The sequence below is a fragment of the Salmo trutta genome, chromosome 24 (assembly GCF_901001165.1).
Source record: "Salmo trutta chromosome 24, fSalTru1.1, whole genome shotgun sequence".
Classification (NCBI taxonomy): domain Eukaryota; kingdom Metazoa; phylum Chordata; class Actinopteri; order Salmoniformes; family Salmonidae; genus Salmo; species Salmo trutta.
Window position 1 is genome coordinate 23,647,357 of NC_042980.1, and position 17,408 is coordinate 23,664,764.

At 41.6% G+C, this 17,408-nt stretch overlaps 1 protein-coding gene across 8 annotated transcripts in view; it reads left to right on the forward strand.

The window, feature by feature from the left end:
• The window catches only part of lrp1bb (low density lipoprotein receptor-related protein 1Bb), a 441,142-nt gene that overhangs the window by 161,776 nt on the left and 261,958 nt on the right, over positions 1-17,408 (forward strand). For all 8 annotated transcript variants that reach the window (XR_003869151.1, XM_029711578.1, XM_029711581.1 and 5 more), the window contains one exon: positions 9,336-9,473. Coding sequence is in view for 7 of the 8 variants with exons in the window: in XM_029711578.1 (XP_029567438.1) it covers positions 9,336-9,473 (138 nt within the window). In the remaining variant the exon portion in view is untranslated. The remainder of the gene's footprint in view (positions 1-9,335; positions 9,474-17,408) is intronic.

A 17,408-nucleotide genomic window follows, 5' to 3' on the forward strand; every position in this document is an offset into this window, starting at 1 on the left:
AATTACTTTGCCACCATGGCCTATTTATTGCCTTATCTCCCTTATCTTACCTCATTTGCACTCACTGTATATAGACTTTTTGTTAACTTTTTTTCTACTGTATTATTGCCTGTATGTTTTGTTAATTCCATGTGTAACTCTGTGTTGTTGTATGTGTCAAATTGCTATGCTTTATCTTGGCCAGGTCGCAGTTGCAAATGAGAACTTGTTCTCAGCTAGCCTACCTGGTTAAATAAAGGTGAAATAAAAAAACATTTAAAAAAAAGTAAAAACTAAACTGTACTGAACAAAAAATATTAACAAAAAAATATATAAAGTGTTGGTCACATGTTCATGAGCTGAAATAAAAGATCCTAGAAATGTTACATACACACAAGAAGCTTACTTCTCTCAAATGTTGTGCACAAATGTGTTTACATCCCTGTTAGTGAGCATTTCTCCTTTACCAAGATTATATCATATCAAGAAGATGATTAAACAACATGATCATTACACAGGTGCACCTTGTGCTTGGTACAATAAAAGGCCACTCTAAAATGTACAGTTTAGTCACACAACCCAATGCCAAAGATGTCTCAAGTTTTGAGGGCGCATGTAATTGGCATGACTGCAGGAATGTCCACCAGAGCTATTGCCAGATCATTTAATGTTAATTTCTCTACCATAAGCCGCCTCCAACATCAGTTTAGAGAATTTGGCAGTCCAACCGGCCTCACAACGGTAGACCACATGTTAGCGTGCCAGCCCAGGACCTTCACATCCAGTTTCTTCACTTGCGGGATCCTCTGAGACCAGCCACCAAGACAGCTGATGAAACTGTGGGATTGCACAACCGAAGAATATCTGCACAAACAGTCAGAAACCATCTCAGGGAAGCTCACCTGCGTGCTCGTCATCTTCACTAGGGTCTTGACCTGACTGCAGATTGGCGTCATAACCGACTTCAATGGGCAAAGGCTCACCTTCAATGGCCACTGGCACGCCGGAGAAGTGTGCTCTTCATGGATAAATCCCGGTTTCAACTGTACCTGGTAAATGGCAGACAGCGTGTACGGCATCGTATGGGCGAGCGGTTTGCTGATGTCAATGTTGTGAACAGAGTGCCCTATGGTGGAGGTGGGGTTATGTTATGGGCAGGCCTAATCTACGGACAACGAACACAATTGCATTTTATTGATGGCAATTTGAACGTACACAGATATCGTGACGAGATCCTGAGGCCCATTGTCATGCCATTCATCTGCCGCCATCACCTCATGTTTAATTATGATAATACACAGCCCCATGTTGCAAGGATCTGTACACAAATCCTGGAAGCTGAAAATGTCCCATTTCTTCCATGGCCTGCATACTCTCCAGACATGTCACCCATTGAGCATGTTTGTGATGCGCTTTATCAATGTCTATGACAGCGTGTTCCAGTTCCCACCAATATTCAGCAACTTCGCACAGCCATTGAAGAGGAGTGGGACAACATTCCACAGGCCACAAGCAACAGCCTGATCAACTCCATGCTAAGGAGATGTGTTGCGCTGCATGAGGCAAATGGTGGTCACACCAGATACTGTTTTCTGATTCCACGCCCCTACAATTTTTTTTAAGGTATCTATGACCAATAGATGCATATCTGTATTCCCAGTCATGTGAAATCAATAGATTGGGGCCAAATTAATTTATTTCAGTTGACTGATTTCATTATATGAGCTGTAACTCAGTAAAATCTTTGAAATTGTTGCATGTTGCATTTATATTTTTGTTCAGTGTACTTTATACCTGGGTGATCCCTCATTTCCTGTGGTCACACACACACACACACACACACACACACACACACACACACACACACACACACATTAAAAAATGGCAAGTGTGTGCAAAGCTGTCATCTAGGCAAAGGGTGGCTACTTTGAAGAATCTCAAATATAAAATATTGTTTGATTTGTTGAACACTTTTTTGGTTACACAATGATTCCATATGTGCTATTTCATAGTTTTGATATCCTCACTATTATTCTACAATGTAGAAAATAGTAAAAATAAATAAAAACCCTTGAATGAGTAGGTGTGTCCAAACTTTTGACTGGTACTGCATATTCAGACCCTGAGACTCGAAATTGAGCTCAGGTGCATTCTGGTTCAATTGATCATCCTTAAGATGTTTCTACAACTTGATTGGAGTCCACCTGTGGTAAATTCAATTGATTGGACATGGGGAAGGCTACCAAATAATTTCTGCATCATTGAAGGTCCCCAAGAACACAGTAGCCTCCATCATTCTTAAATGGAATAAGTTTGGAACCTCCAAGGCTCTTCCTAGAGCTGTCTGCACAGCCAATCTGAGTAATTGGGGGAGAAGGGTATAGGTTAGGGAGGTGACCAAGAACCCAATAGTCACTCTGACAGAACTCTAGAGTTCCTCTGTGGAGATGGGAGAACCTTCCAGAAGGATAACCATCTCTGCAGCACTTCACCAATCAGGCCTTTATGGTGGAGTGGCCAGACGGAAGCCACTCCTCAGTAAAAGGCACATGATATCCCGCTTGGTGTTTGCCAAAAGTCACATAAAGGACTGTCAGACCATGAGAAACACTATTTTCTGGTCTGATGAAACCAGGATTGAACTCTTTGGCCTGAAAGCCAAGCTTCACATCTGGAAGGAACCTGGTGCCATCCTTACGGTGAAGCATGGTGGTGGCAGTATTATGCTGTGGGGATGTTTTTCAGTGGCAGGGACTGGGAGACTTAGTCAGGATCAAGGGAAAGATGAACGGAGCAAAGTACAGAGAGATTCTTGATGAAAACCTGCTTCAGAGCACTCAGGACCTCAGACTGGGGCGAAGGTTCACCTTCCAGCATGACAACGATCCTAAGCACACCACCAAGACAATGCAGGAGGACATAATTATTCACCAGTGGCGGTCAGTGCTGTTTAAGATGGGGGAGGACTATGTTTTCTTCATGAGCATGGCCTTTTTTTCTATTACAGCATATTGGATGACTCATTCATATTCCATTCACAGCGATACAGTCGGTTTAGGCTACTATATGATAGTCAAATTTTCCCTATACCCGTCATGAGGTTGCTACAACCTAGCCTATGAATGTAGGTGCACACAGGTCGAGAGACAAATTTGAGGCGACAGACAGTGACACATGGACAGACAGTGACTTTCAATACTGCCTTGCACACTTTTTCCTGCATCTAGCTGATATAGGGTGTAATCATTGTTGCAAACAAGAGTTTCTATTGGACATTTGCTTCCTTTTAACTAATGTTTTTCAACAGAACCGGCAGAATTTATACACCCCTGAACACACATAAACACAGATCACTTTCATAGCAGCCACGTTGTATTTCTTCTATGCACTCTCTTCCTCTCACCTTGTACCTTTGCTTGTCGACTTCAATGCACAACACATCAGCTGTATGTGACTAGTAAAAAAAAACGTAACAAGCCAAACCGTTACACACAGCCTACATCGTTGTCACCATATTAGCTAAAGTAACGTCATAGTTCTATTAGCTATGCTGACTAACGCATTAGTAAACCCGCTACAATCATGCAGTAACATTAATGTACAGTCAGTTAGCAGTTACACCAGTGGGCCCCCGTGGCAATAAATTAATAAAACAAAAAGCTTACCTTGACTTGGAAGAGTTTCAGTGTTGTGTTTGATAGTCATAGCCAGCTAGCTAACAATGCAACACTCTGTTTGAGCAGGGTCTTTCAGTAGGTTATTAAACTAGCTAAGTAAGTGAATCTGAAAAAAATGACACTTTCTCTCTTGCTTCTCCTTCATTTTGTAAGAAATTAATTTGTTCAAAACTGTTCAATTATTGTCTTTCTCTCTCTTTGAGTAAGCTACTCACCACATTGTATACATTGCAGTGCTAGCTAGCTGTAGTTTATGCTTTCAGTACCAGATTCATTCTCTGATCCTTTGATTGGGTGGACAACATGTCAGTTCATGCTGCAAGAGCTCTGATAGCCTGGAGAACGTCCTCCGGAAGTTGTCATAATTACTGTGTAAATCTATGGAAGGGGGCAAGAACCATCAGCCTCCTAGGTTTTGTATTGAAGTCAATGTACCCAGAGGAGGATGGAAGCTAGCTGTCCTCCGACTACACCATGGTGCTACCCTACAGAATGCTGTTGAGTCTACTGTAGACCTTTTTTGCCAAATAGTGTGTTTTCATCAATTGTTTGGTGACTTGATTATATTCAGTATAGCTTTGTCTAAAAATGATAACTTTTTAAAATGTTTTACACTTTAAATTTGTATGAAATTCACTGAAGAGGATGGTGCTCCCCTTCCTGCTCTGAGGAGCCTCCACTGGTATTCACACCCCTCAGTCAATGCATGTTAGAATCACCTTTTGCAGAGATTACAGCAACACTGAGTACCACTCTTCATATTTTCAAGCATGTTGGTGGCTGCATCACGTTAGGAAAATCTGGTTCAGTCGGCTTTCCTACAGACACTGGGAAACAATTGTACCTTTAAGCAGGATAATAACCTAAAACACCAAGATGACATTGAATGGTCCTGAGGGGCCTTTCTTAACTGTTTTACATTCCTTGAGACCAACCAGAAATGTTTTGTTGGCAAAATATTCTCAGATTTTGTGGTCTCTCGTTTCTGCATCACCAAATTTTGCACAGGCAAAAGAGTAGGCTAGGTGTGCTTCAATTGTTTGTTCAGTACACGGACACACTCTGCCAGTTCTCACAATGGTGCTTGTTTAGTAAAGTTTAGATAAAAGCTGAATCAATGTCTTGGAAGATCACATAATGATTAATTATTATTCTATACTTAACAAAAATATAAACGCACAGTTAATATATATATTTTTTTTTACTGAGTTACAGTTCATACAAGGAAATCAGTCAATTGAAATAAATGCATTAGGCCCTAGTCTATGGATTTTACATGACTGGAAATATAGATATGCATCTGTTGGTCACAGATACCTTAAAAAATTAAAAAGCTAGGGGTGTGGATCAGAACACCAGTCAGTCAGTATGGTGTGACCACCATTTGTCTCTTGCAGCGCAGAACATCTCCTTTGCATAGAGTTGATCAGGCTGTTGATTGTGGCATGTGGAATGTTGTCCCACCCCTCTTCAATGGACATTTTCAGTTTCCAGGAATTGTGTACAGATCCTTGCGACATGGGGCCGTGCACATGAGGTGATGGCGGCAGATGAATGGCACCTGGGCCTCAGGATCTCATCACAGTATCTCTGTGCATTCAAATTGCCATCGATAAAATGCAATTGTGTTCATTGTCCATAGCTTATGCCTGCCCATACCATATCCCCGCCGCCATCATGGGACACTCTGTTCACAACATTGACATAAGCAAGCTGCTCATCCACACAACGCCATACACGTGGTCGGCGGTTGTTAGACCGGTTGGATGTACTGCCAAATATTTTAAAACAATGTTGGAGGTGGTAGAGAAATGAACATTCAGTTATCTGGCAACAGCTTTGGTGGATATTCCTTTAGTCATCATGCCAATTGCATGCGCCTTCAAAACTTGAAACATCTGTGGCATTCAGTTGTATGAGAGAACTGCACATTTTAGATTAGCCCGCTATTGTCCCCAGCACTTGTGTAATGATTATGCGGTTTTATCAGCTTCTTGATATGCCACACCTGTCAGGTGGATGGACTATCTTGGCAAAGGAGAAATTATCACAAACAGGGAGGTAAACAAATGTGTGCACAACATTTGAGAGAAATACTCTTTTTGTGCATATGGACATTTTTAGGATCTTTTATTTAAGCTCATGAAACATAGGACCAGAACTTTACATGTTGTGTTCATATATTTTTTTTCAATACACAAGACATAACCAAATATAATAGCATAATATAACATTACTGTTATAACAACGACACCACCTAGCCTAGTGGTTCGAGCCAGTAACTGAAAGGTTGCTGGATCGAATCCCGATCTGACAAGTTAAAAATCTGTCTTTCTGAGCAAGGCAGTTAAAAACATGGATGTCTTTAACTGCCTTGCCAGCTCGGGAAGCGCCGAAGACGTGGATGTCGATTATGGCAGCTCCCCGCACCTCTCTGTGTCAGAGGGGTTGGGTTAAATGCGGAAGAACCATTTCAGTTGTGCAGCTGACTAGGTATCTCCCTTTACCTATATGATTTTAGGATGGTAGCTAAATAGTAAAAAAATATCTAATCAGCCAAAACTCAACAGCGCATCCCTAGGCAGAATGTGCTTTGATTGAAACAAAATACAGGAAGGCTATATAGTTTGTGAACCATCTACTCTAATTTTCTCACAAAACAGTAATTCAAGATCTACTGTAAATGCATATTCCCATGAAACTAATTGAGTTCAAATGATTGGATGGCGGATGCAGTTTGGACGTTTCACTGGTAATACGCGAAGAATTGTCATTCACAATTGAATAATAATGCCATGGCCTATTTTGAAAGACTACTAAAAATCAAAACAATTCTTGAGACAATGTGTGTGGGGATAGGCAGACATTGCAATTGGAGGATGCATTTTATGCATATTCTATAATGAAATTCAATAGCCTACGTATGTCGATACAAACGTTGAGACATAATGACGTCATTCCTTTCCGGCACCTACAAAATGTGTACTACACCATGAGCGGTAGGGAGATTTGTGTGTGTGTGTTGGGGGAAAATGTTTTTTTCCCATGTAGGCTACACTGTCCCACTAATGTCCAGCATTTTGGTATTTTAAATGTGGTCACCCTACCTGCATTTTGCCAGTTGTGTGGTATAAAAAAGATATTCTGCTCATGTCTTTATCATGTAAATGACATCAAATTGCATGACATTTTTTTGTGTGGAAATCCTAAAAACATGTCTGCTCAACTGTATTCCACTATGCCTCCCCCCAGCACCCCCAACTCAAAACATCTTCCCCTGGCTATGTCTGGACCTGATTCATTTATTAATCAATTATTGTGAGGCTGGAGATGCGCCACTCTGATCTACAGTAATTGGAGAGACTTAAATATCACGACTTGGTAAACAAAGACATCAGTTACAGGAGCTACAGTTCCCTGCATTTGGCATCTATCTACCCACTGAAGACATGCCATACCTAATTATCTAAACTTTATAGTCCCTGGCTGTTTGATGTGTTGAAATATAATTTTTGTTAACTTTTCCACGGACCCTACAGCACCATAATGAGCAGAATGTGGTTGGTAGTTTTGCGCTGGGCTAAGTAGAGTGATTGTCATCCTCTCTCGACTGTAGAGAGACCATCTGTGTGTTCCTGTATGGTGGATCAGAATCAATGAATATTCATGCCTTTCTCTCATTGCATTAGATCAGTGCACATGCAGTAAGAGAATTGGGACATGTTGTGAGAGACCTAAACATTATTTTGTTAACTACCGTAAATAGATTCTGTGGATGCAGTAACAATATAATGTGTTTGTAAATTATTTGGATGCATTAAGAAAATGGCTCTGTGGATGAACAGTGAGCGTCAATTTTCCCTCTATGGTATTTACTTTGAAAAGCATTTTTCAAGTGAATATACTGGAAGTGGTCACACCTTTTCCTCTTCAAATGTTCTTGTGATTTTTGCTGCACCTCTTTTTCTCATGTTGGTTGAAGCGTTAGGTGACTCCTCTCCTAGTATAATAATACTAGGGCAAAGAGTGCAACCTATTGTGTACAATGTTGGCTTCATCCCGAAACTAATAGGATTTAACACTCAGGTCTCAGAGGAACAATGTGAAAAGAGCCCAGTTGATTTGGCTGCCATTTTGCTCATGTATGAAAGGGTCACTTATATTTGACTTTCCCTAAATCTAGCATATCCTTAGGGCTGGGGTGAGGTGTCTAAGAAATAAGAGACTTAAAAAGATCTCATATGCATTACATGCAACAATGCAGGCCTGAGAGTAGAGACCATGGCATGGTTACAGGGAATCATTATGGTTTCACTTCTATTGCGCCGACAAACCTATTCTTTAAATCTCTTGGGAATGACAGACCCTTTTGTAATGGCCACCATAATTGTGGCATCATCCTGCCTTATGAAGTATAAATGAAAGCTGTGAAGAAGTAATGGCTCAGCGAGGATGGTTCAAGTGCTCTTGGTTGGATATGAGTTCGTATAGAGCTACATGGAGGAACTCTGGGGATCGGTAAGAGATCCTGTCTCGTGTAACAATAAATCTCCTTGTTAAGTGGCTAGTGTTGCCGTTATGGTAATTGATACCAATGCAGTTAAGGTGCAATGTGACACATTTACAATGCTGGCTGCTTGGGTCAGATGTATTTTATGTACTCTGGTGGGCTGCTGCCACGCAGATGAGGGTCACCTATATGCCTCATGAATCCTTAAACAGCTGTTTCCTCTCTGCTCTGTGTGTGTGTGTGTGCTTGCACTCCCGTGGTTACACTCTGTTATAGGTTTCCGTGTGTGGTTCAGGAGCGTGGCTTTCCCATTGTAGCTCACTGAACATCTGTTGTGTATAAAGAACAATGCCGTCAAGTGTAAACAGAATTTGCATATGCCTCCTATATATTTTACTCTGATGTGCTTCTGTGAATGGTAATCATGTTTTCTGTAGAGGAACAGCACTGTGGGAAAAGATTATAGAGTATGAAAATAAAATGTCTCCAAACAATGATCATAAAAATAAATGCTTTTATGAGTAATTAGGTATAGTGATTAGTGTTGTGTAATTTATTGTTGATTGTCTGCTCATAGCTCAAGGTTTCAACTGTGCATTCTGAGGGTTTATTATCAAATGCACAATATGGCAATTCAGTTAATCACCTTTGGGTGTTCCTTAGAATCTAACACCTAGAATTAGGTAATGAACATTAGAGCTGGGAATTGCCAGGGACATCACGATACAAGACGTACCACGATTGTTACGAATTTATATGTATTGCGATTTGATACTGCAATTATATTGCGATTTGATGTTACAAACATATTGCTCACTATGTCTGCTGCAGAGAGACAAGAGAGAGCATGAGAAAACAAGTTTTGATCAGTCATGGAAATAAGTGCTGAAAACATGTTGGCTCACTTTTTATAGCTAGGAGAACACGCTCACTATTTATAGCTAGGATAACAAGCTATAGGATGAAAAATACCAGAGTTTTGGTGCAGGTAGCGCCGACTAGCTCTAGCTAATGCTATCTACAGTGAAAAAAAAGTAAAATATCCCAAAATTTGATTGCGATATGTAACTGTACAGTATAGGATTTTCCCCCCATTACTAACGAACATAGACTATTATGACATCATACCATACAGGGCTTGCTAACAGTGACTGTCTTCTCTGTTCCAGGTGCGTGGGACGTGGTGGTGAGATGTCCCCTGAATCACATACAGTGCATAGGGACGAGGAAGTGCATTCACTTCAACAAGCTCTGCAATGGAGCCATAGACTGTGAGGATGGCTTTGATGAAGGAGTTCACTGTAGAGGTAAGAGCTGGTTGTATCTCATTCACGTCCATGAACACTGAATGGACCACATTAACAACACTGGTATTAGTGTAGCATGTGGTATAGTTATTTTTAGACAGCAGTATGTCTTTTATCAATAATAAACTCTTATCTTATTACTATATTAGTGCATTAGACCAGTTTCCCTTTCTAGTGTGGTATGGTTTAATTTTGGTAGTGCAGCTGGTCTTTTATAATTTGCCCTCTCTAGTCAAACACTGTGAGCGTGCCAAGGTAACTTCCTATCACCCAGGTAGGTTGTCAGTAACAGAGCCAGTGATTGGCTGGCCCAGCAGGTCACTAGCACCAAGTGTTGTGCTGTACACAGGTTGTTGTTGCTCACAACATTCTAAAGCCGCAACACCAAGCTGCTATAGACACCTGGCTTACTGGGATACTGGCAAAGCCCACCCACTGGGCAGTGCTGATTAAGTACCCGTTAGCTGCAGTCAGCTTGGCCGGTTCGGACAATACTGTGACCTTTTTTGACCTGGAAGACATTCAAGTCACACTGTGTGTCGATTCAAGGTAATGATCTTGGCTTTTGATTCAAGGAAATGCTGAAAACAGTCAAAACCCATCCCATTCACTGGGATGCCACTGGACATTTCATTGGCTGTTCTGTTCAATATAATGTTCTGCTCGGTCTGATGAATTGGCTTGGTGTGTTGGCGGAGAGTAAGACAAAGGAAAGGAATTGCATTAATATTGATCTCAAAGTGGTTGATATTGTAATAGAGCAACTGCGTAAGTGTATTTGTTTTCTAAAACCCTCTTAAAATGTATGATTTTTGAATGACTATTACCTCCCAAAGTGATTTCATACAGTATTTGTTGAGTGTGCAGTTTAACTGCTGTACTGTCTATAGCCTATAGACAGCTACAGGGCTGTCATTGGCCTGTGAGATCTAAACTCCATGCAGGCCTTAATGCAATAGTGCATTCTAGCCATGTCCTGTCAACCAGCATTTACCTAATCCATTCACTAAGAAGTTGTTTGAAGCCCTGTTAAAAAAATGTATGAACCAAAAAATCTATCAATAATTGTAACAGTTGTACTTGCTTTTGTTTTAACCGTCATACTCCTCCTCAAGTTACTCATATCTGGCACCCTGCAGGGATAGACTGTGGAAGTATATCTGATTTGTGGCCTTTTTAGTGATTCCATGGGATGGAATATTACAAACGCATCTCATTTGGCTGGAGTGGGAGTGGGAGTGGCAGTGACCTGTTGGGCTCAGCTCAGGTTGGGACACATATGTTCTACTTCACCATTATGCACATAGAGAGCACTGAGAGCAGAGCAGGCTCGATGGGAGGTAGAACAAACGGAGGAGGAATTGAGGTCACTAAGAGAAGTTAGAGAGAGAACCAGCTGGGTCTATGACAAAACTTTTCCTGCTACCACCTCCTCCCTTTCTTCTCTTATGAATATACATGGCTAAATCCCAGGAGGGCATAATGCCAAGGTACCCATATGGAAAAGCACTAAACCCTTCTCTCTCACCTTCAGAAAATGTGTTTATTTTTAATCACATACTCCACTCGGGGCAGTGCATGCTGGAACTCCTTCTCACAGGACTGCATGCCATGATGAACTTTTTCCACTGAGCCACATGGCTCTGTTTGCTTAGTACGGTCTGTAAAGTAGCTTGAGAGAACTAACCTTCCTGAAGTTTACAGGTGCAGTGGCGGGAACATAGAGCAAACTGGCAACTGTACTCATATACTGCACATACAGTATAGATATACTGTAGCCACAATATCACAACAGCATACTTCACACACTTACAGTGGTTGCTCAACTAAAAGTTTTGAGATTATGCTGTGGGATTTAGATATAATTTGTGGGCTATTACGAGCTTTTGGCAGGACAAAAGACTCTTGCCAACACCTCTCTGTATTTTAATACTTTGTGCAAGGCAATTGAACAGCATTAAAAAAATGTGTGAATGGGGCCTCCCGAGTGGCGCAGCGGTCTAAGACACTGCATCACAGTGCAAACTAAGTTGCTACAGATGCTGGTTCGATACCAGTGCCTGGGAGACCCCTGAGGCGACAGTGGGCTTTTGGTTTCTCTCCCTCTAAAAACTGTTTTTATCAAGCCAGCTTCTTTCTATGGAGCTACCCGTTCCAGGGTGTCATGATGTGGACCTTTCTGGGTGTAGATTGTGCCCCCCCCCTCTCTCCTAACCCAGGTTTTATTACCTCAGGTCATAAATACCGGGTAGAAACTGCCATGCAGTATTGCGGGAGAGAGTCTCCCAGAACAAAGAGCTTCTCTCGCCAAAATTCCTAATCCACAAAATGGGAGAACTAAACAATATTTATATTTTTTGAGAATGAGGGAATGGTCCCTAGGTAATTAAAGACCAATCCTGTCAAAGTTGTTTTATTCTGTGACATCAGGGAAGGACAGGAGAACTACATAACTGTACCTCTGTGTGTGTATACTTCACAGTGATCAGATTTACATCTAATTGTTGTATAAAATTAATGAGTAAAGATTAAACTATTTGTGAAATGATGTAATGTGATGTTGGCCTTCTAAATGAGATACTTGTTAAGATGTAAAGTTTTAACTAGTCAGTGGCCACTCCTTGCCCTAAATGCCAGCGTCACATCTGGAGGAAACGTTGCACCATCCTTACGGTGAAGCATGGTGAGGGGATGTTTTTCAGCGTCAGGGACAGGGAGACTAGTCAGGATCAAGGGAAAGATTAATGGAGCAAAGTACAGAGAGATCCTTGATGAAAACCTGCTCCAGAGCACTCAGGACCTCAGACCGGAGCGAAGGTTCACCTTGCAATAGGACAACAACCCTAAGCACACAGCTAAGACAATGCAGGAGTGGCTTCAGGACAAGTCTCTGAATGTCCTTGAGTGGCCCAGCCAGAGCCCGGACTTGAACCCATTTGAACATTTCCGGAGAGACCTGAAAATAGCTGTGCAGCGACGCTCCCCATCCAAGCTGACAGAGCTTGAGAGGATTTGCAGAGAAAACTGAGAGAAACTTCCCAAATTCGGTGTGCCAAGCTTGTAGTGCCATACCCAAGAAGACTCAAGGCTGCCAAATGTACTTCAACAAAGTACTGTCTAAACACCTGTTTTTGCTTTGTCATTATGGTGTATTGTGTGTAGTTTGATATGGGAAAAAAACGATTTAATACCTTTTAGAATAAGGCTGTAACGTAACAACATGTGGAAAAAATCTAGGCATCTGAATACTTTCCGAATGCACTGTAGTCCACACAGTGACCATACAAACATCCCAACGAGAAACCATGGATTACAGTCAACATCTGCACCGAGCTAAAGGCTAGAGTTGCCGCTTTCAATGAGTGGGACATAAATCCGGACACTTATAAGAAATCCTGCTAGCCCTCTGACAAACCATCAAACAACCAAAGTGTCAATACAGGACTAAGATCGAATCCTACTACACCAGCTCTGATGCTCGTCGTTTGTGGCAGGGATTGCAAACTATCACGGATTACAAAGGGAAACCCAGCCATGAGCTGCCCAGTGAGGCGAGCCTACCAGACAAACTAAATGCCTTCTATGCTCGCTTTGAGGCAAGCAACGCTGAACCATGCATGAGAGCACCAGCTGTTCTGGATGACTGTGATCACGCTCTCCGTAGCCGATGTTAGTAAGACCTTTAACCTCTCTTGGGCAGGTGGGACGCTCACCCACGGTTCACACTATTCAACAGCCAGTGAAAAATCAGAGTGCCAAATTCAAAACCTCAAAATGTCATAATTCAAAGTTCTCAAACAAAGGACTATTTTACACCATTTTAAAGGTGCACGTCTCCTTAATGTAACCACATTGTCCGATTTCAAGAAAAAGCACACAGCCATTTTCCTAGCAAGGACAGGCGTCACAAAAACCACAAAACCAGCTAAAGTTATGCACTAACCTTTGACGATCTTCATCAGATGACACTCCTGGGACATCATGTTACACAATACATGCATTTTTTGTCCGATAAAGTTCATATTTATATCCATAAACCCCATTTTACATTGGCGCGTGATGTTCAGAAAATATTTTGCCTCCAATACTCACCATAAACGTTGATGAAATATTAAACAGTTATTCAAAGAATTATAGATGAACATCTCCTTTATGCAAACGCTGTGACAGATTTCAAAAAAGCTTCACGAGGAAAGCACACTTTGCAATAATCTGAGTACTGCGTTCAGAAAAATACACTAGGCAATACAGATACCCGCCATTTTGGAGTCATCTAAAATCATAAATAGCATTAGAAATATTCACTTACCTTTGATGATCTTCATCAGAAGGCACTTCCAGGTATCCCAGCTCGACAATAACTGTTGCTTTGTTCGATAAAGTCCATAATTTATGTCCAAATTGCTCCTTGTTGTTAGCGCGTTCAGTAAGCTACTCCAAGTGTAGGAAGCACGCGGAAAATGTCACGACGAAAAGTAAAATAAGTTATATTTACGTTTGTTCAAACATGTCAAACGTTGTATAGCATCAATCTTTGGGGCCTTTATCACTTAGAACTTCAATAATATTCCAACCGGACGATTCCATTGTCTTGAAAAACGTTTTGGAACACAGCTACCTCTCACGTTAAAGCGCGCCAATGAACTGATGTCCTTCCCTGGGTCATCAACTTCCCCACCTTCTTGTTCGCTCTCTGTTCATCATAGACACCTCAAATAACTTTCTAAAGACTGTTGACATCTAGTGGAAGCCTTGGGAAGTGCAAAATGAACCCTAAGTCACTGTGTGTTCGATAGGCAATGACTTGAAAGGACTACAAGCACCAGAATTCTCACTTCCTGGTTAGATTTTTCTCAGGTTTTTGCCTACCATATGAGTTCTGTTAAACTCACAGACATCATTCAAACAGTTTTAGAAACTTCAGAGTGTTGTCTATCCAAATCTACTAATAATATGCATATACTAGTTCCTGGGCCCAAGTAGTAGGCCGTTTAATTTGGGTACGTTTTCATCCGGCCGTGAAAATACTGCCCCTACCCTAGAGAGGTTATTAAACAGGTTAAAATTCACAAGACCGCAGGACCAGATTGATTACCAAGACGCGTACTCAGAGCATGCGTTGACCATCAAGCAAGTGTCTTCTATGACATTTTCAACCTCCCTGACCCAGTCTGTAATACCCACTTGTTTCAAGCAGACCACCATAGTCTCCGTACCCAGGAACACAAAGGTAACCTGTCCAAATAACTTTTGCCGCTTAGCACTCACATCTGTAGCCATGCAATGCCTTGAAAGGTTGGTCATGGCTCACATCAACACCATCATGCCAGACACCCTGTACCCACTCTAATTTGCATACCACACCAACAGATCCACAGATGAGGCAATGTCTATTGTACTCCACACTGCTCTTTCCCACCTGGATAAAAGAAACACCTACGTGAGAGTGCTGTTCATTGACTACAACAATTACTAAGTTAAAGACCCTGGGATTTAACACCTCCCCCTGCAAATGGATACAGGACTTTCTGATGGGCCGCCCCCAGGTGGTGAGGATAAGCAACAACACATCCCCCACACTGACTCTCAACACAGGGGCCCCTCAGAGGGGTGTGTGCTTAGCCCCCTCCTGTACTCCCTGTTCACCCATGACTGCGTGACCACACACGACTCCAACACCATCACTAAGTTAATGACACAAAGGTACTAGGTCTGATCCTCAACAACGATGAGAGAGCCTACAGGGAGGAGGTCAGACCTGGCAACCTCTTCCTCAACGTCACTAAATGTATTTATAAAGCCCTTTTTACATCAACAGATGTCACAAACTGCTTATACAGAAACCCAGCCTAAAACCCCAAACAGCAAGCAATGCAGATATAGAAGCTTGGTATGGCAATTGCTTTACATCCGACCGCAAGGCGCTACAGAGGGTAGTGCGTACGACCCAGTACATCACTGGGGCTGTGCTCCCTGTCATCCAGGACTTTTGGTGTCAGAGGAAGGCCCTAAACATCAATGCCTCCAGCAACCCAAGTCACAGTCTGCTCTCTCTGCTACCGCACTGCAAGCGGTACCATAGAACCAAGTCTGGGACCAAATGGCTCCTGAACAGCTCCTGAACAGCCATAAGACTGCTGAACAGTTAATTAAATGGCTACGCAGACTTGGTGCTACAGACTGTTCAACCTCTACCTACATGTACCGGTACTCCTTGTATATAGCCTCGATATAGTTATTTTATTGTGTTACTATTTTATTTTTATTTAATTGTTAATTTTCTTACAGAATTGTTTGGAAAGGGCTCGTAAGTAAGCGTTTCACAAGAAAGTCTATACTTGTTGTGTTCGGCGCATGTGACATATACAATTTTATTTGACAGCCTTCCAGCTGATGGGGTTTTAGGCTGGGTTTCTGTATAAGCAATTTGTGACATCTACTGATGTCACAAAGAGCGTTATAAATACATTTGATTTGATTTCATGGCGAAACTCAAGTCGCACTGCATTATTGCTGCCTCATGCACCAATTAATGTTGTTACTCCTATGACCAGAGAAAGTGAAATATTCCTAGATTTTAAACAAGTCACAAGCCGCTAATAATAACAATGCAAGCCTATCGGAACACTTTGCTATACTCATTCATTGCAGCGGCAGTGCTGTTTGTAGCATGAGTGGAAGTAGAGAGAACGTGCATTTTATGGATTATACAAGTGTTGAACAAAGTGTTTACAGTGCTGAATAACTAATTGAACAAACTTACTCAGAAAAACAGCAGCTCTTTGCTGTATTCATTGAGTCTCTCTCTAGTCAAGATTTTAAAAGTTTTGAAAGCGAACTGTATCTACTTTGCTGTGCGTTCGAGGCTTCTTTATACAGTCTTTGGCTCGAGGAAACTGTACAGACATTATTGGCTCTGAAGAAATGTAAATAATTGTGATGTTAAGGTACAGTAAGCTTGTAGTACTGTACAAAGCAAATGAGAGAGGCATACCATACAGACTGATGAGAGCTCTAATAATTACCACTGAACCTGAACAGATTTCATTGGACGTCCAATGTTCTTCTGAACCAGTCACATTTATGGAAACATCCTGACTGGTCTCTTGTTACAGAAATACGACTGTAATAATAAGACTCCAGATGCCTTAAAACATTACAGTGATGAGGTGTAGCTGCCTGCTGCCTTAAACACAGCACTGTTTTGACAGGCGCATCTCCGTTTGAGCCACAGAATATGGACTTCTCTCTGGAGTGTGGGGGTAAACTGTGCTTTTATCCTAAAATAAACACTACACTGCTGATTTCTCATGTCAAACTGCCACCTGTCAAAATCTGTCTGTCTGTCTGCACTGCTCAGCCTTATTAGATAAATGTTGAAATGTTCAGTCTCTTTCTAATACATTTCATAACATTCCCCTATCCTGAAGTTTTAGTCTTTAGTCTTATAGGGTTTGGGCAGTATCCAGATGTTCATATCGTCATACCGTTCTTCTCTCATCCCAGGATATACGGTATTACCATCTTAGTACACAAAGTGGCGCCAAAGAAACGCAAACAAGCTCATTGGGCATCTAGTACCAGAATGCTAACAAAGTTAGGACAAGTAATAGCGAATTTCCATTGGCTGCTAGCTAAATATGCAAATTAAAATAAACAATTTGCATAGACAGGCAATCCAGCTCAAAAAGTTATACATATATAGGTAGGAGCTACCTAATGTCATTTTTGGTGAGTTGGGACATTTACAAGCGAATGTGAATGAGAGACGTTGTGAAAATTTAACAAGGTTTTGACACATACTTGTCTGAAGTAAGAACCGTACATGCTCTGAAGCAGCATGTGTACATGATCTGTCTGTGTGGAGTCAGGAGTTGCAAGGCAACAGGCCTGCCTGCTCTGCTCCGAGAAGAGAGGGGAGGAGCAGACAGGCTG